Consider the following 26,755-nt stretch of genomic DNA (forward strand, 5'->3'; position numbering starts at 1 on the left):
GTTAATGCACTAACAAGAATTTGGGCAGCTGCTGCCTGACTTTTGCAACCTCCCTCCCAGGGTAGGGAGAACTATTTGTGCCCATGTCCCAGGCTGGTAAACCGAGGCCGTGCTGGAAATTGCTGTGGGTCAAGCTGCCTCGCCGTTAACCAAGCACATGTATGGCTGCATCTATATGGTGATGTACGCACAACTCCGAGCCACCGTCTCCAAATTTTAACCGGGCAAAACGTTGCTGGGTGCATGACTCGGATCCCACCGGGCATCACACACGCTGCACCCTGTCCCCTCCATGCCACATCCGAAGGAGACAGTCCGTGTTGCACCAAACGTAGGCATGAACGTGACTTGTCCTTTTCTTCCAAGTTTCCTTTGTGGGGGGTTGAGAAAAAAAAAAAGAAAAAGAAAAAAAGAGGAGGATGAATCATGTCTTAGTCAGAGTTGGGGCTCGCCGGAGCAATCACTGCCGTTGCCTGCGTTTTGATGCTGGGGGAAGGGTGCCAGGGGAGGCTGGCTGGTGGTTCCTTGGTACCAGTAGGTTCTTCCAAAGGGGATGGGGAATTTAGTCCAGGGTTGTGATTTTTGGGCCATATCCAGAGCCTAATTCCACTGCTCAGGGCAGGTTGCTAGGTCAGTTCAGTGAGAAATAAAAGAAGGACTTGAGGAGGTTTGGCTTTGGTATTTTGGAGTAGTCCGCAGCCTGTAAACCCCATCAGAGACGGGTGTCCCGTTCTCACAGAAACGGGGTTGTTCCACCCTTTTCTGCCAGACTCCCCTCTTTTGCGCTGCCCTCCCCTCTCCTATTCCTCTGGACCTGCTGCATCCATCCCTCGGAACCTCGAGGTCATTTTTTCCCCCATCTACCACCAGAACCTTCAGATTTCGAGCCCTGACGTTACATCGATACCCCTGTCCCTCTACATTTATTAAATCCCCGCAGGTTGCTGCGACGGGGAAGGTAAGGCGGCACCTCTGGTGAACGCTGGGTGATTTATTCCTCCCTCCGCATCTTTCGTCACCTGGAGAAGCAGAGGATGCGGGACAGCATCGCTGGCCGTCCCACGGGGTCTCTGGGCAAGCCGACGCACCTCTCACCGACAACATTTGGCCCCGTCGGTGACTTGGATTTCTCGAAAAATCGCTGAGCTAAGCACCCCGTGGGCTCCTTTCACAGCAGCTGTGAGCAACAGCTTATTTACCCGTCCCGGCTCTATTTATAGGGAGTTGTGCTTTTGCACAGCACGACTCGAGAGGGGAAAATAAATCCTCTCCGTGCACCTAGTGCCATCCTGCCAGCCACCCTATCCCCGCGGTGAAAGCGCTTTATAAATAGTAACGATGCTTCTTCTTCCAGCTGACCTCGCTTGGAGCAGCTGGGTGCTCGTGCCTTTGAAAACCAGGCCATTTATTTAGGAGTTGAAGCTTTCCGCTCCAGTTATTTAGGAGTTTTTAAGCCAAGAATTACTAGGTGGATCTAATTTGAAGTGACTGTGATTTTAATTCAGGCGGGGTTTTGCTTTCGGGCTCCTTTCGATATTGTGGGGGTGGTGAATTTGGAAGCGGAGAAGAGCCACGGAAAGGAGAGCTGAGCTGCTGGAGGAAGGGGGATGCCCAAATTCCTCATCCTGTAACATCACGTGAATTTTCTTCCTTCTTCTGACTTGAAGCTGGAAACCAAAATTTTGTTGCCTTCCATGGGAAAAAGTCTGGGATTTTGGAATAAAAAAAAATAATCCTCCTGCCCTTTCCTGAGGATGGATTTTTGTGTATGGTGGTCCAGGGAGCGAAGTTGGGTCTGACCCCCATCCCCATCTTTGCCAGCCAGAACGCTCGCTGCTCTCCCCCCCCGCCCCATCTTCCATCCCACATCCCAAATCTCTGGCTCTTCTCCAGCTCCCTCATAGTAGCTATTTTTTTTAATTTTTTTTTTTTTGCCTGTGAATATTTTTTTCCTGCGTAGGAGAGGGAACGATTGTGCATTTATTTTTTACTCCATCCATCTCGGCTCCATGTAAGGCGACAGCCAAAAATATGTTCTTTCTAGATCCGTGATAAAAATATAAGGAGGAAAATGCCCTATATAATCAAAGCAAGCTGCTGAACGCTTGAAGTAAAAAAGCTCTTAAACACTTTTGAGTATCCAAGATGCTACTTACGGGGCTTTAAATTTTCAAGCAAAATTTGCTTTATGAAACCCCATCGAAGCAGATGCTCCCACCTCTACAACTCTTCCCAGCGATGATCTATTTCCACGTTTCCCCACCGTGGCGCGTTCGTCACCCAGCAGCACCCAGTGCCAAGCGGGACCCTCCCCGTCACCGGGGCTGCGGGGTGGGGGGGGAGACCTGCCCATTTGGGGTTTCGGCATCTCCGAAGCGGTTTTCCGAGTGACCCCTGGATGATGTCCCCGACCCGCCCTGTGCTGTGAACACCGACTGCTTCGGGTTGTTATTATTGCTGGGCTGCTGTTCCGCTGCTTAATTTAAGATGGAAAGGTGCGGGAAGCTGGCCACCGGGTTAAGAACAGTGATAATAAGGGTAATAAACTAATAGAAAAATGGAAATGATGAAATAATGAGAGGGATTAAGTAATAAAATATTTTAAAGAAGTAATAAGTATTAGAAATAGTAAATAATACAATAATGAGGTAAAATTAATAAACAGGAAAATATTGGAATAATAAAGAATTTAACTAATAAATATTAAAATTGCAAAAACAATGGAAATTATGAAAATAAGAAACAACAAATCATGAGACAACGGAAATAACAAAAGGTAAACCAACAGAAATAATCAATAACAAAAAGAATACAAGATTAAAAAAAAAACAAAACAAAAAGAATACAAAATTAAAAAAAAAAAAAAAACAAACAAAAAAACTACCAACAGGCTAAAAATAAGAAAGGAACGGCACGGTGCCCATTGGAAAGCCAAGCTTCCCGGGGAGCATCCCCAGCTTTTTGCGGGGGGGTGTCACGAACAGCCCCCCCATCCCTCCTCCTCTCCCCCCCGGTACCCGCCCGAGCGTTTTCCGCGTCCGCGGAGCGGGGCGGAGCGGAGGCGGAGCCGGGGCATCCCCGGCGGGGGGGGGACGGGGACGGGACCGGGGATGGGGGGGGGGGGGGAGGCGGCCCCGCCATGTGCGACGTGAGCGACGTGCCGGAGCGCAGCCCCCGGCCCTCCGCAACCCCCCGGGCCCCCCCGGACCCCCCCGGGCCGCCACCGGTTCCCCCGGGCCCGGCAGCGAAGGGCTGGGGGGGGGGGGCGCTGCAAATGCCCCCCATGGCACCGCAGTTCAGCTCGGGTTTAGCTTTTTTTTTTTTTCTTTATTGTGTTTTCTTTTATTTGTGGGTTTTTTTTTTTTCATTTTGGGGGCTTTTTTCTTTAATTCTTTTTTATTTTCTTTTGGTTTCATTTTTGTTATTTTTATCTTCACCATTTTTTCCACTTTTTTATCATCTCCATCATTTCTACCACTTTTTTGTCTATCATTTTTACCACTTTTTTATCATTGCTATCATTTTTACCACTTTTTTTTATCATTTCTATCATTTTTACCGCTTTTTTAATAATTTTTACCGCTTTCACTATTTTACTCTTTTTACCGTTTTTACCTCTTTCACTATTTTTACTCTTTTTACCATTTTTACCGCTTTCACTATTTTTACTCTTTTTACCATTTTTACCGCTTTCACCATTTTCCCTCTTTTCACCATTTTCCCTCTTTTCACCTTTTTTCCTCTTTTCACCTTTCCCCCTCTTTTCACTATTTTCCCTCTTTTCACCACTTTCCCCTCTTTTCCCCACTTTCCCCTCTTTTCACCTTTTTTCCTCTTTTCACCATTTCCCCCTCTTTTCCCCACTTTCCCTCTTTTCCCCCTTTTCCCCCTTTTCCCCCCGTTTCTCACCTCATCTCCCCCATCTGTACCTTTTCATTCCCAACGCGTTCCACTTGATTCTTTCCACCCCGGGGCCCTCCCGCACTCCCCCCCCGCATCCCCGAGGCGCAGGCCCGAAGACACGGTGATGGTCGCTGTGCGTGTGTCCCCCCCCCCTTCAGAGAACAAAAGCCTCCCCGGCTCCTCCTTTGTCCCCGCTGCAGTGCGGGGGGCCGGCGGCAGGCGGCAGCGTGGGCCGAGCCCCGACAACCCCCCCCTTGGTCTCTCCGCCCTCTTCCTCCTCCTCCTCCTCCTCCTCCGCCCGGCCTGCCCGGCTAGAAATAGGCGGCCGCCGCCGCTGCCGGCTCATTGCGAGCGGAGCGGAGGAAGGCGGGGGGGAAAAAAAGCAGCAGCCGTAGGGCCAGCCCTTCCCCGGCTGCCTAGCGTTGGGATTTTCCTCCTTTTTTTTTTAAATTATTTTTGCAAATTCAAAGGGAAAAAAAAAATTTTTTTAAAGTATTTTTTAATTTTTAATTTTTGGGTTTTTTTTCTGCATCCTGATTTACAGCAAAATTAACCGGCAGGACTCGCTCTCTCCGAGCAGGCAGCGGCGGTATTTGTGCCGTTCCTGCCGGCTTTGTGCCCTGAAGCCCCGTCCCTCCTCTTCCTCCTCCTCCTCCTCCTCCCCCTCCTCCGCCGTAAAGCCTTAACGCGCCTCCGAGAAGCATCCGACAGCGCCGCAGCCGCTTTGCCCTAAACCACCCCCCGAAGCGACGACCGCAACAAACCCCCCTTTATTTTTTTATTGCTTTTTTTTTTTTTTTTCCCCCTCCTTCCTCTTCTTTTCTTCTCCTCCCTCCCTCCCCCGCAAACGCCCCAAGGTGGACGCGGAGCGCAAAAAGACCTTTGTTTTAAAAATGCCCATGGAGCTGACGCAAAGCCGCATCCAGAAGATTTGGCTTCCCAATGACAACCGCCCGGCACTGCCCCGCCGCTGTGAGTACGGGCACCGCAGCATCCCCGCGGGGTGGGCTGGGGTGGGGAACAGCCCCCCTTCTCCCTGAGTGTGCGTGGGGACTCCGCAACACCCTTTTCCCCAAATATCCATGCAGCATTCCTTGTTTCCCCCCCCACTCCTTCCTCCGCCTTTGCCTCCTTCCAGCATCATTCCCGTGTCCGCATCCCACCCGCTGCCATCCCGTGACTCGCTTCCACCCGTGGGAGCCGGAGGAAGGTGCGACCATCACATGGCAGCTTCCCGGTGCTCTCAGAGGAGCTGGGACACGCGTGGCCCAATTTCCAGCCCCCCCCCCCCCGCCGCCGCCGCCACCTCCAGCCCTGGGATTAAAAGGGAATCTAAGCTCAACACCCAGGTACCAGCTCAGCTGGGATTTCCAGGGTGTCTGGTACTTGGCTCTGAGATTTATTAGTGATTTATTAATTTTATTTTTTTTTGGGGGTGGGGGGAGCAGATTAGGATTAGGGCAGTGGATTTGGGGGGAGGAAAAAACCACCAGGTTTTTGCACTTTACCACTTTACCCCTGTGCTGTGCTTGGGATGAGATAGGAGGCAGGTGGAGGGGAGGGCAAAAATTACTGCTGAAACTTCTGCAGTGGCTTCCCTTCCTTTCAAAGCTCAGAAAGCATCCCGAGTGTTTAAAACCAACCTCCGTGCTTAAAAAAAAAAACAAACTAAAAAAAAAAAACCACTTGGGTCATCCCGGTGTTACTATAAAACAAATCATGAATCATAATACAATACTAAAGCTCGAGAGACAGCTCTTTTAACTCGCCCAACAGCTAAACTGACAACCTGCCAGTTGTGCAACTCCGCGTAACTCTAAATAAGCGTCGCAGGAATCCGCAGATCCGGGGCTGCGGAAAGCCAGGACGGAGGAGGTGGCACTTCGCAGCCTGGCAAAGGATGGAAGTGGCTTGGGCAGTTGGGTGAATCAGTCTTTCCGATGCTTTTCTTGAGCAGGCGTTTTTAAAGTCGCTTTGGATGTTGATTTCCCTTGGCCGGAAAGTTCCCCCTTTTAAAAAATAATAATAATAATACAATATCCTATGGCTTTGCCACGTGTTGTTGCCCCATGGCTATGGGTCAGGCATGCGGCAAGGGATGTCTGAGCCCTATAGCAGATGTCTGCACATGCAGCCTGCGCTTGGCAAGGGCAGTTCTGCAGCAGAAGCTGCTGAGGAAATGGCTTTCAGCAACAGGCTGCACATCTGGGTTGCCATGGGGCTTTGCTTTTAGCGGGGTAAAATGTCTCCTGGCTTAATGCTTTGCAGATGTATCCGTTCGGTTTGATTTGTCTCGAGGGCCGACACCTTTGAAAGAAATCCCTCGTGTACGCGGAGCCTCCCTGTGTCTTTTGCCACTTTAGTCAACTGGTTTCTCAGAGGAGAGAATTCCCTCCTTGGCAGAGTAGAAAACTAACATACTGTAATATATTAAGGCACCGAGGGGCTCATTAATACCGTGATGTGGCTTCTAATTATTTTCTCTCAGGGTGGGAACGAGCCATGTTGGGCAGTGCTCACTGCGCTCTATAAGAGCGTTATTGGTCTTTTTTAGGTCTTTTTTTTTTCTTTAAACCCAAGGTGCCTATTTTAAACTCGAGGTGCTATTAATTCCTCGGTAGCAACAAAGAGCAGAGCCACAAAGCCGGGTGGGAAGGGAGGTATGAGAGAGACACGAGGCCGACGCGGTCCCCGGAGGGGAGGAGGGAGCGGGAGCATCCCTGGGAGCATCCTCGGAAAGCTCCCGCCCGGCCGCTCCTCGCGTGTGAAATAATTAGTCCGATTGTCCGCTTCCCCGTCCACTGGAATGGATGCGAAGTGATGCCTTCATCTGGCCTTTTGACGGCGATCCATTAAATTGCTGTCAAGCTGCACGTCTCTCACGTAGGGGCTGGGAAAGTCAAGTCGTCGCAGGCGGCTGGATGGGCAGAGCCAGGCGAGGGGAGGGGGCTCCGGTGGGGGATGCTGGAAGAGGAAAGGGGCTGCCGCTGCTTTTCTTTCCTCCCATCGCTCCGGCTCGGCGGACGAGGGGATGGGGAAAATAAAAGCAATAGAACCACCGCTGGCGCGTCGGCAGGGCGATACCAGTTGCGCGCGCGTGTGCGGCGCAGAAACGCGTGCTCGGAGCATCCGCGAAGGCGTCGGGGAGTTGCAACGGGAAGAAGCTGGAAAAGGGGGAACGTAGGGCTAACGTAGAACGCGTGGCGTGGGCTCGGGGGAGGCGCGGGGGAATGCTTCTTGCGAAAAGACAGTAAAAATGCCTGAAATGGGGAGGTAGCTATTTTATCGAACCTTTTATAGAAGCAAATTTCCTTCCTTTTCTTTTTTTTTTTTTTTTTTTTGCTTCCTTCCACCCACTCCGGTGAAGCATGAGAGCGCACCGACACCAGCTTTCTAGCAGATAGAAGGCACAAGTGACAATATACTTCTCAATATCCTGACTGAGCTTTTCAAAAGTCATCCCTGACCTTGACTTACCTGCATAGATGTCGATAACGAGTAATAAATATGCATTGAAATCCCTGATAGCTTTCCAGCAGCGGTGAAAGGAAATGATGAATTAGGTCTTTGTGAAGCACCGAGCAAAACACTGGTTTCTGTTACATCCCTGATGCAAAGTTTCCCGGAGGCTTTTGTGATTTAGCTGGGTTTGGGCTCAGGTTCCTGATAAAAAGCTGCATGCTTCATGCCTGGGTGTTTTGGGAGGTGCTTCCCAGGTCTGTAAAACAGATGCTTTTTCATGGTCCAAGGGGAACCTGGATCTCTCCTTTGGCAGCAAACTGAATTTGGGGGGAGATTCCTCAAATACAGGTGTTTAACTCCTGCAACACCTTTTCGTCCCAAATCCTCTTGGCTCTGCTCTTTGAGATCCTTTGCCCGCTGGCAGGTAGGGAAAGGAGGAGTTTCTTTATTCAGGTATTATTCTTCCCCCCTCCCTTTTTCTAATAAGTGGTTGGTTTTTGTGCAAAACAGGACTTGCACCCGTAGGTTGGTTAAGGATGTGAGACTGTTAGAGAGGAAAAAAATATTTTTTCTGGATACGTTGCACAGCTCCCTTGGTACCCCAGCATGCAAAATCGGCGCTTGCTGCCGAAACCAGTGGAAGCTGGCCTGGGCTTTTGAAACGCGGCACCGGGGATGCAGGTCACACAAAGGGAGCGAGTATGAGGGCAGCTCCAGCCTGAGGAATGTGGAATATTTAGGGGGGAAAAAAAAAAAAAAAAGAAAACCTCTTTTAAGATGGTTTTCTCATCTCTTGCCTGCTGAGTCTGCTTTGGCAAGATGGGTAGCTCTTCTCTGCCCTTCTGGGTACCAGCGCCGTAACTCTTTCTTGTGGCTTTAGTTTGGTTCTTTTAGCTGCTGGATTATTATTTTTTTTCTCAGAAGGGGAAGGGAAATCGCGTGTGCTCTGCATGCTCTCTGAATACCTCTCACTTTGTTTGCCTTTCCCAGATATCCACTGAGAAAACTCTACCCCAACCCACCTCCCCGGTCTCCATCCCCAAAATCTGCTCTGCCCACCTGCGGGCAGCTGGGACAGGCAGAGTTCTCCACCCAGACCGTAATTAAGCTGCGTTTTTATGGCTCTGCCACCAGCCACTCACTCCCTGCATTCCTTTCCCATGAGGTCTCCAGGCTCACCAGACAGATTGAAGGGTGGGTGAGAAAATCCCCCGGAGGGTCTCGCCTATCCTGCCTTCGCCGGGAGGGCTCTTGGTGTGTCATGCCTGCATGAAAGGCAGCTGGCTAATCCAAATTCCATTAGGCATCGTTAAGATCTTCCTTGCCTTTATTTAAAGGGCTTGGCTTTGTGCCTTGGCCTTTTCGGGTGTGCAGCACCATGTGAGAAGGAATTCTGCAGGGCAAACCCTGGAGAGGAGCAGGGATGCTGCCACGGGAGAGGGATGCTGCCGCCTTACGTGGTCCACGGGGCGTGCGATCCGGGTAGTCCAGACGCATCCCGTCGTGCTGGGACCGGGCTGTGAAAGACTAAAAAAATGCCCAAACTGCATTCCCACTCTTGCAACCTCAGCAATTTCCTCCAAACCGAACCAGGAATTTACTTTCTAAAGGATTTATGGGGGGAAGAAGTGATTCACCTGGGCGGCCTGACAGCTGATTTGTCTGCATTTTGGCCATGCCGTTAGGGTGAATTGGAGAGGAGTTTCTCTTCGCTTGCCAAGTCATCACGAAGTAATGCCTCTGGATTTATTTCCAGCTGTTTGACATGGACCCTCTTTACAACAACAACAAAAAAGCCAGCTTAAAACAGGTTTATGAGGAAAAAGGAATAAGTCACTTACCTGCTTTTAAATGCCAGTTGTTCTGTAGTCCTCATGCCCTGCTTGTCTTCAGAAAAACCAGTTAGTTGGTTGCGTTTGCATGTGTATCAGCTAAAAAAGCTAGCAGAAGTTTTTGGAAGGTGTTCTCTGTGGGTCAAGATCTTGGTGCAGACCTGGGATTTCAGCACAGCGGCCGTGTCTGAAGTGTGCTGCTGTGGGGACTGGACCAAAACCCTTGGCCATTCTCTAGTTTTTCACAGAATTGGCTGAACTGTGGGAATGGGACGTTGTGTTTGCCTTGATATTTTTTTTTTTTTCCTCCCAAATGGGGAAACTGAGGCACAGAGGTCCTGCAGGGAGCCTGGGGCAGCTGCTGGTTCTTTGCCCACTTTGTAGCCGTCAGGATGTTCTCCTTGCCGTGGCTGTCGGGCTGTGACTCCGGTCTCCTGGTTTGGGTGGCACCAGGGTGAATTTGGGTCAGCATGGCTTAGCTGGGGCAGTTGCGTCTCACCGATGGGCAGCCATGGAGCCGGCCGCTATGCACCCTGCTCTGACGTATGCTCCTTCAGCAGATCCCATCGCAAAAATGAGTCACTGGATTCACCTGCTCACGGTTTTGGTTTTCCAGGGTCATGAGAGGGATGCATAGGAGATACTGCAGAGATGACGGTGGTGAACGGGGAGCAGAGGCTTTGTGTTTCCTCTTGCTGCTGAAGGACTTGGGGGAAGGCTGGGTGAAGAGCAAGTGCTTTGTAGGGTTGATGCAAGATGAGCTGGAGGATTCATGGCAGCTCATGTTGTTCTTTCTCCTCCTTCTCGTAGCCTGTGGGCCGCAGCTTGCCAATTCCCCCACCGTGATAGTGATGGTTGGCCTCCCAGCCCGCGGGAAGACCTACATTTCCAAGAAGCTGACTCGCTACCTCAACTGGATTGGTGTCCCAACAAAAGGTGAGGCTCTCGCTGGCTGTCTGGGGAAAGCATGAGGTCTGGTCCTTGGGAGTTGCTCCAGGAGCTCAGTGCCTTGGGGGGTGGGAGATAGTGGGGGGATCTTTCCGAGATCCCATGGGCCAAATATCCATCTCCTCCCATTGCTTCTGCTGCAGCCCATGTTCTCTTTGATTTTGAAGGCCAAGGGATGTCCCTTGAGCCTTTTCCTCTAAAGATGTCACTTCTTGGCCCATTGCTAGAAAGCGTTATCTGCAGAAACTGCACAGCCGAGTCGAGCTGTGCTGACGCCCGCTCCTGGTTTTGACGGTCTTTGCCTTTCCCACAGTTTTCAACGTGGGAGAGTATCGCCGCGAAGCGGTGAAGCATTACAGCTCCTATGACTTCTTCCGCCCCGACAACGAGGAGGCCATGAAAGTCAGGAGGTAAGTGTGGGCACCGTGTCCATGCTCGCACTGGGGTCCCAAATGGGTGGCGAAGCCCATGGCTGGCAGCATGGTTACCCAGCTTGTTTGGGGGGTGATGAACAGAAAAACTGGGCTCTAGCTTGAGTTTTCCCTGCTTGTCCGAGGAGTGCCTGACTTGAGTTCCAAGAGCTGAAAAGCTGTACGGGCTTGGTAGCTTCAGGGTCACCGACGCATCCTCCATCAGCGGTGCCCTAAATTCACCTTCAGGCTCAGCAACGTAGGGTATGAGGTCTGCCATGAGGTTTGACCATTGCTTCTTCATCTCCCATTGCCTCTGCTGTGAAGACCAGCACGCTGCTCAACACATGTGGCTCTTGTGGGTTTTTTTTGTGTCTTTCCTAAACGTCCCTGGGAGGGGGGGGAGATGGTGAGGAGGAGCCACAAAGCCTGCCTGCCTTTGTGGAGGTCCGTGCGCTGGCTGCTGCAAGCATCTCTAAGGACATCAGGACCATGGGTGTCTCGCCTCTTTTGCAGGCAATGTGCCTTGGCTGCCTTGAGGGATGTCAAGCTGTACCTGACGGAGGAGGCTGGCCAGATTGCGGTAAGCTCAGAGTTGTGCTCCGCGGGGTTTGGCAGCAGTCCTGGTCCCGAAGGCGCTGTGCCCTGTGCAGTTTGCTCCGTGGTTCCTTCTCTCAGCAAGGGCTCACTGGGAAACCAGGCACTCTTGGTTCTAATCAAAATCTTTGCTTTTAAAGGTATTCGATGCCACTAATACCACGCGGGAGAGGAGAGGGATGATCCTAAACTTTGCCAAAGAAAATGGGTTCAAGGTTGGTACCATCGGGCTGCTGCCTGTATTGCATAGTCCATGTTAACGTACTGTTGGTGTATCTTCTTTCACTAACACGTTGTCCTCATGATGCTACTGTGTAAGGGAGATTTCACTGCTGGGTTTGATTAAAAACGTGAAACTCTTCCCTCATTCCCAGTACCGAGCCCTGGAGAAGGAAAAGATGGGAGTGGGGCAGAGGGAGAGCTCTCTGGTCAAGCAGGGAGGAGGTTGGGTTGAGCAAGGAGCTGGTTGAATGTTACAAACCTTTTTAGTGGCTTTCAGTTGAGCTTTGCTTTGCTTCGCAGGTGTTCTTCATTGAATCTGTCTGCAATGATCCCACGGTAGTTGCCAGCAACGTTATGGTAAGCATGGAAGTGTCTTGTTTTTGTTTTCCCTTGTGTAGGATTTCCCACTTGCACCCGGCCGGTTTCTTGTCTGAACATCTTGCCGAAGTTGGTTGAGGATTAGGAGGTTTTTATCTTTTTATGATCTATTTGCCCTGGAATGAGAAAGGAGCTTTTGTCTCCCGGGACCCAAGGCCACCTGGAAGTAATAAAAATAAAAATTGTTGCAGCCTTTCCCCAGTTCCCTTCCATGCTCTCTGCATTTCTGTTGACGTCTAACTTGATATCGAGGACAGAAATGTATTCAGGATGCTTTGGTGACCTCCACCAAAGTCCCACTTTTTGGAAGTGGTGGATGTGGTTAGAGGTTTAAATCCCATCAGAGAGCAGTCAGACTTGGTGTCTTTGGCCCCATGCAGCTTCCCAAAATCTACTGGGATCTGCTTTGAGAAGAATAACAGCTCAGCTTAGAGGTTTCTTGCCACTAGCTGAAGTCTGGGCTGGGAGAGGAGCATAAAACATTGCTTCCCACCTCCTTTGGAGCTGCTGGATCTTTGATTTCCCACCACCACCAGCAGAACTCCTTTGTCCATTAGGCTTGGCTAGGGCAGGTAGACGTTAATTGGTCTACCTAGGCATGATTAACTTGAATGAAGTGTCCTTTCCTCCACTGGACTCTGCTCCAGCTTTATCTCCAGTTGTACATCTGAACTTTGTGAGCCATTTTAAGGTGCCTGGGAATGCATCGGAGGACACCCAAAGTCTGTGAGAAGGGTTTTGTTCTGCCCCTGGGGTGGGCTCCACAAAGGGTGCTGGGGTTGGGGCTAGAGCGTGGCTTTTGCTCCTGCTGGGAGCTGGTGTCCTGTGGCCAGTGACCAGCTTTTTGGGAGGTTGCACACAGCCTTTTCCATGATGCTAATAAAAATGCTCAGTTTGCTTCATCTTTTTTTTTTTTCCATCCTTTTTTTTTTTTTCCTTTGCAACACCCTGAAGCTGGATTTTTTTGGAGGATTTAATCCCTTTCTTTGGAAACTAATGATTGAAGGGAGAGAAAAATGAATTACTAGCTGAGTGTAGGTTTTTGCTCTGCAAGGCGCTGCGGATGAATGGTGCTCTTAGTGCTGGGATCAGCGCGGAAAATACGCTGCGGGGCTGGGGTGCTGCCGCGTGTCGCTTGGTTGTGTTATCCTGTTGATTTCAGGATTGTTTGTGAACTTACTAATGTGTAATGCTGCTGCTGAAACCCAAATCTTCAGGAAAAATAGCCTGTTAGAGTAGTTCAGGCAAAGCTTAGTCCATGAGAGTTCTGGATATTCACATCGCCTGTTTCTAGCATCTTGCAGCCCAGTAGATTGTAGCAAATAATGTAGAGAGAGAGGTTGAATGTTGTTATCCTGCAGACAGCCAGGTCGACCCCTAACTCCTGGGATCTTTATTCGCTCAAAAGGCCCGGGATAAGCATATTGTCTAAGCACATGCACTTTCCATTCTCAGCTTGAATTGCTTAAACCTGATGCTTTTCTTTTGCCATAAGAAAGCTCAGTTTTCCCACTGTATTGGGTGGTGAGGTGCTACCCCAACTCTTGGGAGAAATTGAGTGGACTGATACGCATTTATACCGGTCATGCAATTGTTTATACCTGATTTTCTCACCTTGTGCTTGGTTTTGGGCCTAGTTTGCTTCTTTTCTGTCATATGATATAAGTGACGACTATAAAGTGGTTCAGCTGATAGATGGATCTTGGCAGGACTTTGAAATTTGAGGTCAGCATGTTCTGGCTTGGAAAGCTTCCTAACCTTTCCTTGCGGTATGTTTTTTCCCCTGTCGCAGGAAGTAAAATTGTCCAGCCCTGATTACCGGGACTGTAATTCGACCGATGCCATGGAGGACTTCATGAAGAGGATCAATTGTTACCAAGCCAGCTACCAGCCGCTCGACCCTGATGACTATGACCGGTAGGAAACTTTGCTGACTTCTGAACTGGCTTCAATGCCTTTATTCTCCCAGGAGAAGACTAATGAAGTATGGAGCTGTATCTCACTTTGTCTTCAAATATGTGACTGCTCTAGAACAATGTATGGCCAAGCCTCATCATGAATTCATTGTCTTCCTTGAAAATGCTGGTTTTCCCCAGCCCTGTGCCAGGGAGCCGGGCACTGAAACCTTCCCAGGCTCTTCTGGGCTGAGATACGCTGGTTCTGTGGGTCTAAATACAAAGGTTTGAGTGCTTCTGAGATGCTTTTGTCAGTTAAAGGAAGGGACTGCTTGAACAGGCTCAAACCACAAGGTTGAGCAAGCCCTGTGGTTTCCACCTAGTTGTGTGCCCTGGGAAGACCTTTGCTGTCTTGCATGACTATGCAGGCACCTCCCAGCCTTTCCACTGCTCACAAATACGTCTGTGTGCCCTGTCTGGATAATCCTGGTCCTGCTGAGCCCTGTCCTGGAGAGGAACGTGCTCCCTGCTAGTCTTGTTTAATCCTCTTTACTGCTGCAAGGAGGAATGGCGATTACACTGGTGTTACTTAGCTCTTCATGAATCGCCGTTACCTGTTGGCTTCCTGTTGAAAATAGCCTGCAGGAAATCCTTTTAGCTGGCTGATTATGTTGACTGAGATACCTCACAAGGCTGTTTTTCAAGGATGGCTTTTCTTTCTTTCTGCTTTCCACACTGGCAACCCCCTTATCCTTGCTGTGCTTTTCCTAGGGAGCTTTCTCTCATCAAAGTCATCGATGTTGGGCGGCGATTCCTGGTCAACAGGGTTCAGGATCACATCCAGAGCAGGATCGTTTACTACCTGATGAACATTCATGTCCAGCCCCGCACCATTTATCTCTGTCGGCATGGCGAGTGCGAGTCCAACCTCAAGGGGAAGATTGGAGGTGACTCGGGCCTCTCCAACAGGGGCAAGAAGGTAAGGGGGAAGGGAATATTCCCCTATGGCTTCTAGGGGTGATTCGGCTGTAGCAGATGCCATACATTGGGTTAAGTGCATATCTGATGACAGCTGGGTTGCTCAGAGGATCCATCTATAGGGCTGGTTAAATTTGGGCTCGGGCACGGCCTCAAAACAAGACTTTCCAGCCATCAACATTGCGTGTAGGCTTGCATGTAGTTAGGGGTTAACAGAGGTTGGACTGCAGAAATCTCTAGGAGAGAAAGGTATGAGTATCTTCATCGGGTTGGTTCAGACCTTGCACAAGCCAGGCGAGATGTACAAGGACTGCTGCCACCTTTGGTAGGGATAGCCAACTCCGAGGGTGCTTTCAGATTGCCCGCTGCTTGATTCTCCAAAGACATGGTCAAGCGCACTGCTTCAGGGAGGGTTAAGAGCTATTTCGGCTTGCCAGATGATTCTGAAGTCCAAATGGAGTCATGTGACTATTATTAAGGACTACAGGATACATCGATTTAGTTCTACGACAAATAAGCAGAGCTGTGGTTAGGGGTGGCCAGGGTTCTTCCGTAGCATTGTAGGAGAGCCCAGGTTGTGGTGCTTTTTCTTGGGTGCTGATGTTGTTCCTTGATGGCGTTAGGTTGCCGCTTTCTCCTCTGCTGTTTTCTCTGTTCTCGTACCCATCGTAGCTTTTGGGGATGAACGCATGTGAAGCTGCTCTTCACCTCAGAGCAGAAGGCTAGTATGTCTGCCTATGGAAGGCAAAAGAGGTCCTGGAGAAGGACCTGGACAAGGCAACATTTACTGGGAAGCAGGGAACAAGGCAGCTTACTGGGAAGCTGTGGATCAGGAATCAACCTCTTTTTTATGGCCCACAGTTTGCACTGGCACTGAACAAGTTTGTTGAGGAGCAGAACCTGAAGGACCTCAAAGTCTGGACCAGCCAACTAAAGAGGACGATCCAAACGGCAGAAGCTCTCCAACTGCCCTACGAGCAGTGGAAAGCACTCAATGAAATAGATGCTGTAAGTATCTTTGATTGCAGTAGGAACAGCTAGGTTATGCCGGTTGCTGCTTGGTAGAGAGGGTGATAGCACCGGTCTTTTCACTTTTGCCTAAATCTCACCTTCTGTGGGGACATCTTCCTTCTGTAGCAAAGGGTACTTTTTCTGCTGCAGTATTCACAACGTGGCTTCTGATCTTATCATTACCCTGTGCAGATGTGTCAAGATGTTGACTTGAGTGAGTAGATTAAAATGATTTTTGCTTGGAAATGCCCTGTAGCTGACCACTCAAAAGGTTATAGACAATTGCTTTGGAGACGGTTTTGCCTGTTGGGTGTGCTCATGCTTTTTAAGCACGTCCAGTAAACTGGTGGATGTCCTGTTCTGACAGGGTGTGTGTGAAGAAATGTCGTATGAAGAAATCAGGGAGCAGCATCCAGAGGAATTTGCGTTACGTGATCAGGATAAATATTACTACCGCTATCCTTCTGGGGAGGTAGGTCTGCGAGGACACATACCTTCAGAGACGTGACTCTTACTTTAAACATGGCCTTCTTGTCTTCATGCTGTCCTCTACACTTGGAGCAGGGGAGCAGCAAGTGCTCCAAGAAACTGGAATCAAGAAGGGTCAGGGCTCCCGTTTACCTTTTGTATTGAGCTCTTGTGAAATTGTGGTGCATGAAGATCTTATTAAGAAACGTATCACTTAATAAACAGTCCCACTGACTTGATAGCAAACTAGAAGAATGGGGCTCTGGAGGTTTCTAGTCCAACATCCTCCGTTACGTCCACTCAAAGTGTGGTGCTGCCCCGATTTCCTTTTCATTTCACCAAAGAAGGGATTTCTACTTCTTGGGTTGATGTTGGTATCTCTGTTCCTGGCATGGGGAATGTGATCTGCTTTGGGGTGTGACACGCTGAGGTGGGAATTGACATCAGTTCTGGATGATACTTTAGGTTGTGAATTGAGCTTTTTGTCCCCAAGTTAAGTCACGTCCATAGATATTTGGGAACAGTAAATCTTTGGAGACATCCCAATGACAGCGTGTCTAACAGGAGAATGTTCAGTGATGTCTGACACTGACGCTGGGTGTCTGGAGTTCCTTCTGGCTGCCTGTCATGGTTCTTTATGAAGTCATTCAAAACCCTGGAGATTTTCAGGATGCTCCAGACTTTTCCGAACTTAGAAATCCTATAGAAAATCAAATTTCAAAATGATAGGGAGACACTATGCTCAAAGCTGCTCCGCAGTTGTTGCTTACCTTAATAAACTCTCCAGGACTGTAACTGAGATGTGAATGGCTACTTTGTCCTCTGACCAGAAGAAGTAGGTATGTTCTAGGCTAGCCTGAAGATGAGGATTTGTTGAACTTCTCTTGTTTTTAGCAGTAATTATGTTGGTTTAATTTAATTAGAGGCATGAAATCAATAGATGGACAAAGACAACGACCATCATTTCTTATGAGGTCCTTGTTTCCTTGATTCTATGCTGTATCTCCTTTGCCTTCTTCTGTCTCAGTCCTACCAAGATCTGGTGCAGCGCCTAGAGCCGGTCATCATGGAGCTGGAGAGACAAGAGAACGTCCTTGTGATCTGTCACCAGGCTGTCATGCGCTGTCTCCTGGCGTACTTCCTTGACAAGAGCGCAGGTGGGCTCCCCGTCCCTTGGAAGGGGATTGATCCTGCTGGAGGAGGGATGATAGGCAGAGCTCTGGGGAGATGAGAGTTGTTTTCGGGGCCATGCGGGGCCTGGAGCATACATCTCTGATGTGGGATGGCTTTGGCTGTTGAGGAAGATGTCTGAGCCTGCTTTTGGAGAGGGGATGGGATAACCCTCCTGCTTTGCTTTCTCTGCAGATGAAATGCCCTACCTGAAATGTCCCCTTCACACAGTGTTGAAGCTGACCCCGGTGGCCTATGGTAAGTGGGACCTTTCTACTAAACATGCCAAGGGGTTTGACTTGTACCTCCTCCTGATTCCACGCTGCCTGTGGGAGAAGAGCAGGGGTCTGGGGTGGCATCCTGGGCTCGTTGGGTTTGCTGATGGCCGCTCTGTCTCCTTGTGCTCCCTTCTGCAGGCTGCCGGGTGGAGTCCATCTCGCTGAACATCGAAGCCGTTAACACCCACAGGGAACGGCCAGAGGTGAGTGTTCCTTCTCCTCAGAGCTGTCCCTTGGTGTCCCCCTCCTTTCCCCTACGGTCTGCCGGCAGCGAGGACGCCCGGGGTGGGCATGGGGAGATGGCTCAGTTGGATGCTCGGAAGCGCTGCTGGAGGACTGGAGCATCAGATGGGTTCTTGCTCTGCAAAGACGTAGCCGGTTGAGGGTTTTCCAAGGGAAAAGGACTGTTGCATGTGCCTGCTTCCCAATGTGTTTGCCCAGGGCAAGTTCCTCCCTGGTCTTTGACTTTCACCTGTGCAGTCATCCACTTGCCCGAGCGGGGAACGGAGCCACAGATGGAGAAGGTGACTTCTCCCAGATCTCCCAGCTGGCTGGCAGAGCCCAGGCTCAACACTTTGCCCAACATCTGCCTTTGTGGGTTTTTTTCCTGGCATGCCCACCGCTCTGTGGGGCTACCAGAGTGCCGTTCTGTAGGGTGGGGGGGTGGCGGTGGGGTGCTGCAGGGAGGAGACCCCTCACGTAGAGGAAAACTCCTATAAGGTCAGGTCCATCTGCCATGTGCTCCACCGGGAGCTCGGAGGCCAGAGCAGGAGGACACCAGCTTGGTGTCGGGGCTGGGCGGCCACCCAAAGGGGACCCCAGGGACCCTGGCAGCACCCACGTCCCAGCCTCTGGGACCTTTCCAACTTGCACTTAGCGGTGATGGAGCCCAACTGGATGTTGGACGGTCGGAACCATCCCCTTTTGGCCCCCCATCTCCTTTTCCTTCGCTTCCCGACCTCAGCAGGCGGCAGCATCTGAGCCGCCTCTCCCTCCCCGCGGCCGTAACGGGGTGGGGGGATCCGGTCCTTCCCCCCGCCGTGGGGACCATCGATGTCCTCCTCCAGCACCCTCGCTGGGGATGGCAGGGGGGCCGCGGGTAGGACGGAGCGAGACGCGTGCGAAGCGCTTGGGTCCCTCTGCTCGGCTGCGCGGGCGCTGCCCCTCCATCCCGCCTCGCTTGAGTTGGAGCTTGCCGTGGTTCCGACCCTCGCTGGCTGCTCTGCCCCCACTTCCCAAATCTTATCATCAGCCCGGGCTGGCTCATCTTCCCTCTTCTTGCTTTCACATCTCTCCCTGGGCTGGAGGGACCGGCTTCGAGGAGGAGACCGATGGGCGCCAATCTCTGTCGTGCAAAGTCATGTCTTTTGATTACTGCTAGGGGGTTTTTTTAGCAATCTGTATTTACTTTTTTTTTTTTGTGAGCAGAGGCTCAGGTGAGGAGAAAGTTTGTCTCGTTTCTGAGTGCAGGGTCTTTTTTTTTTCTTCACCCCGCCCCTTCCCCTTCTTAGGAAATCATGCTGAGTTCTTGAACGTTTTGCGTCTGGGTTTTTTTTCGGTGTCCAGAGCCTTTCAATGCATCCTTTGCACGTTGACAGTGATTGTGGGGGAAAAGCAGAGGCCGCTTTAAGAAAAAAAAACAAAAGAACCTGCTTCTTTTTTTTTTTTCCTTTATAACTGTCGCCTTCTTCCCTTTATTTTATTTTTTTTATTTACTTTTTTTGTCTTTGTCTCACTTTAATTTAGGAAGCAAAGAAGGGACCTAACCCGCTCATGAGACGTAATAGCGTTACCCCTCTAGCAAGCCCAGAGCCCACCAAAAAACCTCGCATCAACAGCTTTGAGGAGCATGTGGCTGTTTCTTCCGCCCTGCCAGGCTGTGTTCCTCAGGAAGTGCCCACGCAGCTACCGGGACAAGTTAGTTGAACTCTTTTTTTTTTTTTTTTTTTTTTTTTTTCCTTTGTTTTTTTTTGTTGTTATTCCTGTTGTTTTATTGTTTGTCGTCCTCCTGTCGCTCCTGAAGCTGGGGAACGGCTTGCACTTGTCGCAACCTGTGCTGCTGTCTCTGAGATGCATCTTTCTCCCACGGCTGCTGTCCCTCCCTGCCTTGGGTTGGTTTCGGGAGCACCCGGCGAAGGGTCGCTGTCGATCCTCTCTCGGGTTTTGAGAGCATCATAACCCACCCCCCTCAGAGCTCTAGGCTGCATTAATTTAGTGCCTTCGCCATCTGGCATCGTGGTGTCAACCTCCTGAGGAGCCGCATCTCTAGAGCGGGCAGGACCAAAGGGCTCGTGCCTTCCCTCTGGATGCGCTCGGCTCCGATGTAGACCCCGGCATTGCAATAAAGCAAATGTTCTTGTGCTTCCCTCGGGAAGGAGCTGCCAAGACTTATCTTTGGCTGGAGAGGTCTCCTCCTTCCTGGAGCAATAGGCAAAATGGACCAAAAGATGGGTAGAAGCCTCTTGGCACGGTGAACCCGGCTGCCTTCTGCAGCTCTGGGTGAGAACCTGTGGGTAGCTGCCGTGATGCTCATGTGTCCTCTCCTCTTTCACCCACCGATGAAGGGATGTAGAAAGAGAGACCTCGCTTGCCGCACGCTTCTTCGGGAACAAAACCCCCCTTCCTGTGCTCATTAAGGAGCTGGGGTGGTACCGGAGAAGTAGTATATGTATATATATATATATATATAGGAGCCCCTTCGCCATGCTGCCCTTGCCACCAGCTGCCTGTTGGATCGCGCTGTCTCGCCCAGCCCCTCTTCGCGTTGTCTGTGTTGTCTGGTGTCCTCTGGTCCCTCCTTGGCCAGGTCCCGGGCAGGTTAGGAAGGGTGCCGTGCTCGTCCGACTGCTCTGCTTGGTGCCCGCTTCGCATGAGCCTTCCCACCCCAGCAAGGACCGAGTGGGACAACTTGGTCTCTCGGTTTTCGGGGCTCCGCTTGGGCTGGTTGAGTCTTGTAACAAACCCGTTACCGGCTTCGGGTTTGGAAGCTCTCGCTGTTCGGGTGCCCCTCGCTGCCGTCCAGTGTCCTCTGCCCGGTCTCGCGCGGCGTTACTGACACCTCTCTCTCCGTTCTCTCTGTCTCTCTGCAGCCTTTACTAGGGAAGGCATGCCTGTAAGTACCTTCTTGTGTCTTATTCCTCCTTTCACCCCCTTTCCATGTCTCTTGCCATCCCACCGGTTGTTTTGTTGCTGCTGTGAAACCCGGCCGGGGCGTGGACTTCTTGGAGGTGATATTTCTCTGTGTGGGGGGGATTTGCATGCATCTTAGGAAGGGTAAAGAGGAGACTATGGATGCTGCTGCTTTGTCCAACGCCTAAGTATCCTAGCTTGATTAAATGTCCCAATTTTGTTGAGAAATGAAGCAAATTATCACTTGCCCTCTATTGGTGATGTCAAAATTCCTTGCCTCCTCCTTGGACAGTCACAGGATGGGAGATGCTGTTGGGTTTACCTGGAGTTCTGTCCTCTCTGATAGCACATTGTGCTGTAGGTGATAGACCCAGGTGGTCTGTCCTTCCCGAGGGCTCCCAGTTTATGTCTATGAGTGATAGCACCAGAGAGATATCCAAGAAGGTTCTGACCTCAGCCCCCAACAGGGTTTTATTGCCTGCGTGGGAGCAGGAGTGTGTTTTCTGGAGCCAGACTGATCCTGGGTCCTGGCATCTGCAGTTTTGCAAACCTGCATGTTGGGAACAGCCTGCCTAGATGTTCTGGGCAGAGTAGGTGCAAGGATATTGTCCTCCTCTCCCTCTATTCGGAAAGCAAGATGCCTTGAGCATTTAATGCACTAATTGTGAATAATCAAGGCTTTGACAGTTTGGCTTAGTGCTGTTAGATCCTTGTGTAATAGGGACAGGACAGCTTCTGGATAAAAGTGAAGCCTTTGGACTTAATTCGTGCTACGTCATTGAGTTGAAAGCAGCGGTCATTGAGCTGTGCTCAAATGTCTTCTCAAAGACCAGGGAGACTAGACAGCCTATAGGCAATCAGCCTATGTGCATCCCTGTCCTGGTTCATTTTGTGGGCTGAAGATGGAAGGATTTCCTATAAAATGGCCAGGCCAGAACTCAGTCCTGCTTGCATGTCACAGCTGGCGAAACTCACGTTTCTTCCCCTTTTAGAGTCAACGCTTTTGAAAAAAGGGAAGTTAGGAAGGTCAGATTTGGCTTTGCTGGATGGGTTGGGGAAGATCATCACACTCATGGTCCTGGGCTAATGTAGCGGTTGAGTTGCTCAGCATGGCCTGCATGTCTATGCTCTTTCCCTTGCTACTCATGGGCATAAAAGCCCCTGATGAAGTGCCTGGTCATCTTGGGTTGCTTTGAGAGCATTCTTGTTTCTTTGTCCATCCCTCCATCCAGCTTTTTCCCATCCATGTTGTAATAAAAAGCACTGCATGCCTCAGTGCTGGCTGGGACACTGAAAACGCGCTCCAGTGTTGAGTTTGGGAGATGGCTGCCTCAGATTTTGCTAGATCAGGAGCTCTGCTGGAGCAGGCGGTGATGGTTACCCATCCCAGGTGTAGGCTGGCAGCATCACATTTAAGATCTCCAGCTGAAGGGAGCCTGCCTCCACCTACTAGTGTGGGACTGCAAGCCTGCTTTTGAGGCAGCCACGAAGACACCCCAAAGCAAAGGCTTGGTGGCACTCCAACTGCTGTCACCTCTCTTGGAGGCTGTTGTCTCGTACGTGCGTGCGTTTGGTCCCTCGCTGTGTCCCACCACAACCCGTATGGGGTCAGGGGAGGTGGAAGGTGCCTCTTTCCTAATTGGCACCATGGGACCTGGTTGGCAGTGGGGGCTTTGTTGTGTCAGCCCTCGCTGTTGGGGTCTTGACCACCATCCAGGAGGACCAGGGGACATGTGGAGAGGCTGGGGTCATGGCTGTGTACCTCAGAGTCCTCCTGGCTGTGGGATCGAGCTGGTTTGGGGTCGTGGGAGTACCTGGCGCGATGATTTCGTTTCGTTTTGCTTGGTTTGTGATCCAAAGTGCACTTTTTAACAACAACCTGATCCCCTCCCTTCTTCTTCCCCTTCACTTTTCATGCTTAAAGACGACCCGTTTGTCACTTTCTCAAAGTTTTCTCTTTACTAATATTTCCAAGGTAAATGGCTGTGGTGCATGTGGCGTTTCCTAACCCTCCTCCTGTCTCCTTAGATAACAGAGAGAACGGCTCAGCCTGCTCTGCCTCGTAGCCTGGCCAGGATTCTTGGTGATTGTAAGAGGCAGTTTAGGTAGTAAAAACAAATAACCGAAACAAACAAAAAAGTCGAGAAACCTTCCTAGCTGTTTCCTAGTCCTTTTTTCCCCCACCTCGTTTCGTGTAGTTTTGTGAATTGGCCAATGTTCTTGTTGTGATCATCTTCCCTTGGGTTCCTCCTCTAGCGGATGCTCTCCTCCAGCCACCACCCTTGGGGCTGGTCCTGCTTGTGTTTAGCTGGTTGTCTCTGGTTTTGTGGTCCTCCCCACGCGCTGGTGGGTGCCCGTTGTCATCACCCTGTACCAGGGCTGTGTCCGAAAGCAGCTCCAGGGCCCATGAAACCTCATGGGGTGTCATCGGGGGAGCAGGCACTCCTGCCAGCGGCTGGTCCCCATGGTGACTCCTTGGCGCGGGCGGCATGAGCTGCGTCTTCTTGGCAGTGCCAAGGATGGACAAACAGTGACCTCCTTGGTAGGCGGGTGGGGGACACTCAAGAAGAGCAAGAGAGAAGGGTTTAATTGGGCTCCTTGAATCAACACTGTGGTCCCCTGTCACCTTGTCTTGCACGGACCAAAGAGCAGCTTCAGAAGTGCAGACCAGGTGGGGTGGGAGGGTTGTCTTGGTTTTTAGCTCAGTTTTTAGGGACATCTCTGCCAAATTCCCGCCCTGTAGTTAAAGCCAGGTGATGCTGGAGGGGAGGGATGTGGGTACCAAGTCAGCGCATCCCCCCCCACCTGCCTCCTTGAGCGGACAGTGTCCTCTCCTCTGTGGTGGATGCTTTCGTAGTGACCCGTGCTGTGGCTTTCTGTTATTCCCCTTGTTGACGTGCTCATAGAAGATGCTGCCGGGATGGGGTCCGACCCAAGCGTGACCCCCAACCCCGGTCCTTCCCCTCTCATTGCAGAACATGAACAACTCGCAGAAGCCGTTGTGACTCTGTTGGCGCTGTCGCGAGGCCACCAGCGACGTCACCGGCGACGCCAGCTTCCCATCCCATCACCATTTCCGAAGCTTGCTTATCAACCGGTCTCCTCCGTCTGCGGTGAGGTCGACCCTCGGCTGTTTCTACCCGCGCCCGTTCATCTGCAAACCGCTCTGCTGAAGGGGGGGAGAGATGCAGGAGAGCGGAGGAGAGGAGCCAAGCTCCCCAGGGTCACCACCAGCTCTTTAGGCTGCAGCATTTGCTCTCCTCTCTGGCGTCCTGTTAAATCGTAGCAAGCTGTAAAGTGCTTCTAGCGCACAGGAGTTTAATTTTCTTCTGTCAGTGGTTTTGATCTCCTTTTGTATAGACGATTGGTACCCATCCGTCTCTGGGCGGGGTGTATATATGTGGATGGTGCAGGGTTAGCAGAGAAATAGGGGAAAGGGGTGGGGAGTGAAGGGGTTTTGCATATTTTTTTTTTTTAATTATTATTATTAATTACTTTTCAAGAAAGCCTCTACTGTGCTGTGCTGCAGTCCTTTACCCACGCTACAACCTGTTGCACACCCAAGCCCGGCTCACCCAGGCCTGTGAGCACCAGGAAGGCAGTTGTGTGAAGTCTTCCACAGCAAGAACTGCCGGGTTTAACAAAAAAAAAAACAACACCCCAAAACATTCTTTTTTTTTTTCTTTTTTTTTTTTTTTTTTTAAATCAATACACCTTAAAGGTGTTTGCAGAGAATGTTGATCTGCTTCTAAAACTGGTTGTGAGCTGCCTGTAGTGTAGAGGGACCCACGCTGATGCTGGCTCGGGTGATGCTTTCATCTCGGCGAGCACCCGGGGATGGTCCGAGTTCGGGCACGTGTCGATTTTTGGGGAGACTGAGCACCGGTTGAGGTGCTGTGCCAGTACTTCATCTCCCCTTTCCTCTGGCTTGGAGGAAAGCGGAGAGTTTGGTGGGGGGGGTTGAATCCCTGCATCGTCCCAGGATTGTCTAACGGGTGGATGGGCTGAGCTGGGTGGGTTTTGCAGACACACAGGTCTCGTGGAGGTGGCCAGAGGTCTGGCCGGAATGCAGAAGTCCCTGTGTGGCTGCAAAAAGCCACAAGAAGGGACAATTTTGTCTGTGTTCTCTTTTTTTTTTTTTAATTTAATATATATACATGCACACATACATGTGTGCGTATATGTGTATATCTAGAAACCGCTTGGTTTTTGCACTTTATTTGTGGCAGGATCATAACTTTTTTTTTTTGAGTCGTGCCCCTTAACAGGGGAAGCCTGAATACAGGCAACTTTTTTTTTTTTTTCTTTTTGTTTTGCATGCTGGAAAGCTGGGACTACAAAAAAAATAGTAGTTATGGTGTTCGAGGTGTGTATGTGGAGGGAGAAAGGGGCGAAGTCCTGACTGAGACGCCGCCATCAGCGAACTCCCAGTGGTTTGATAATGCAAGATCCCTTCTTGGCAGCCTGTCCTAGGCTGCGAGACAGTGGTTAAAAATGGCAATTAACCACTATTGCTTTGTGCAAAAGTCTGTGGATTTCGAATATGGTTGTTTTGGGGGGTTGTTTTTTTAGGGTTTTGGGTTGTGATTTTTTTTTTTTTTTTTTTTTTTTCCTTCCCACTCCTACGTGCAGCATCACCTTCATCCCCATCTCATGCTTTTTTGGCTGCATGGCTGAGCTGGAGGCAGGAGGTGAAGGCAGCCAAGCTCTCCTGCAGTGCTGGGCTGGGGGATTGGAGATGGGCAGCCCTTTGGTTTCATCCTTCCCATGGCTTTCCCAACCCCTTGTGTAAGAAACATCATCCCTACAGATGGGAGCAGAGAGGTTTGGGGAGAAATGACGATTTTTCTTTTTTTTTTTTTTAATTTTATTTTTATTTTTAATTTTTTTCGTGTGTATGTTTTTTGGGGGGTTTGGTCTGTTTTTCCTTTGGGAAAAGGTGAACCACAGTGCCTAGCGCTTCAGCCTCGTGCAGCCAAAGCGCGTGCTCGGAGCGGCACCGACGGCGGGAGGGGGCCGGGACCGAGCTCGGTCCGTATCCGACTGGGGGAGACGGTCTCGGCAGTGCCCTGCCTGTGTGAGCTTGTGCATATGTGTATTATATTCCTGTACAGATGAAATAAAGAACACTGCCCCCCCCCCTTTTTTTTCTTTTTTTTTTTTTTTTAATAACCGCACTAAAAGCAGGCTTCTCCCTGTGCACACAGTTGACATCTGCCCTTTCGGTTTCTCTGACTTTGAGAAAAATGAATGTTTTGGGAAGGCGAGTCACTTGTCTTTTCAGCCTCCTTCCTGGGGAGTTTTATCTTTCTCCTCCTGCTACGAAAAGATAAGCTGGCAAATGTAAACATGACGTCTGACTGCCCCGTGATCAATCCGGTACACATGTAATTCTGCAGATGTTTTGGTGTGTATTTGTGTGTGTGTGTGTATATATATAAATAAAAATATATATATTAAAAAAAAAGAGCAAGCCGCAAAAAACTTAATGACCCTAAACTTTCTTCCTTTGGGACTAACAGAGGTCTTGGTAGGTCTACAAAAAATGACATTTGAACCTGGTATTTTTTTCCAGCAAGGGAAAAATTGGTCTGTGAGCAGCAGAGAAGTCCTCTCGTGCTGGAGGGGTTGGCAGTAGGTGGGGTGGTGTCAGCCCCGTGCCATCATGCTGCCCCAGAAACTCGCTGCCCATCGGTTTTGGTTAACAGCCAAGGACCAGGTAGCGATGCTGCAGCCAAGGCGGGTGGGGAGAGGGGACTTGTCAAACCACACCAATGATTTCTTCCCCACCCCTTTTTTTTTTTCTGGTTTTGTTTTCCTTTGTGATACTTGAATTTATTTTTTTATTTTTTTTGATAGCAAAGCGGTCTATTTATTTAATGTATACTGCAAAGCTTGGAGAGAAGGGTAGTTACTTGGGATTTTTTTTTTTTGATTTGTGGTATGTTAACTGTTATGTATATACGTCTGGAATAATTGCCTGATATAAAGCTGTGCCAGCTTAAAAACAGGGTATGCCTTTCAGAAATTTGTATATTTTGCAGTTGCTGGACCAATAAAATATCTTGTTGAAA

At 50.2% G+C, this 26,755-nt stretch overlaps 1 protein-coding gene across 4 annotated transcripts; it reads left to right on the forward strand.

Annotated features, from left to right (window-relative positions):
* The first annotated feature begins 4,222 nt into the window (after nucleotides 1–4,222).
* On the forward strand, nucleotides 4,223–26,755 carry PFKFB3 (6-phosphofructo-2-kinase/fructose-2,6-biphosphatase 3). 4 transcript variants are annotated; one of them, XM_075024611.1, is made up of 16 exons: nucleotides 4,223–4,875; nucleotides 10,008–10,133; nucleotides 10,459–10,555; nucleotides 11,072–11,138; nucleotides 11,293–11,367; nucleotides 11,675–11,731; nucleotides 13,545–13,669; nucleotides 14,419–14,626; nucleotides 15,487–15,633; nucleotides 16,004–16,108; nucleotides 17,132–17,261; nucleotides 17,470–17,532; nucleotides 17,691–17,755; nucleotides 19,299–19,469; nucleotides 20,642–20,664; nucleotides 23,657–26,755. In XM_075024611.1, exons 1-16 carry the CDS (start codon nucleotides 4,797–4,799, stop codon nucleotides 23,661–23,663), a joined length of 1,545 nt encoding a protein of 514 aa, XP_074880712.1. In that variant the 5' UTR covers nucleotides 4,223–4,796; the 3' UTR covers nucleotides 23,664–26,755. The 4 variants fall into 4 exon arrangements, with proteins under 4 accessions (XP_074880712.1, XP_074880711.1, XP_074880713.1 ...); XM_075024613.1 differs by lacking the exon at nucleotides 23,657–26,755 and adding an exon at nucleotides 22,606–23,640 and having other exon boundaries at nucleotides 4,594–4,875; XM_075024610.1 differs by lacking the exon at nucleotides 20,642–20,664.

This window comes from Buteo buteo, chromosome 4, assembly GCF_964188355.1.
Source record: "Buteo buteo chromosome 4, bButBut1.hap1.1, whole genome shotgun sequence".
Taxonomy (NCBI): Eukaryota; Metazoa; Chordata; class Aves; order Accipitriformes; family Accipitridae; genus Buteo; species Buteo buteo.

Excerpts from the sequence above, each read along its gene's own strand:
- PFKFB3 (XM_075024613.1), top strand. The coding sequence starts at position 4,797 with ATGCCCATGGAGCTGACGCAAAGCCGCATCCAGAAGATTTGGCTTCCC. Across the intron at positions 11,139-11,292 it reads AGGAGGCTGGCCAGATTGCG|GTATTCGATGCCACTAATAC; the intron begins GTAAGCTCAGAG and ends TTGCTTTTAAAG. Across the intron at positions 17,533-17,690 it reads GCTGACCCCGGTGGCCTATG|GCTGCCGGGTGGAGTCCATC; the intron begins GTAAGTGGGACC and ends TCCCTTCTGCAG.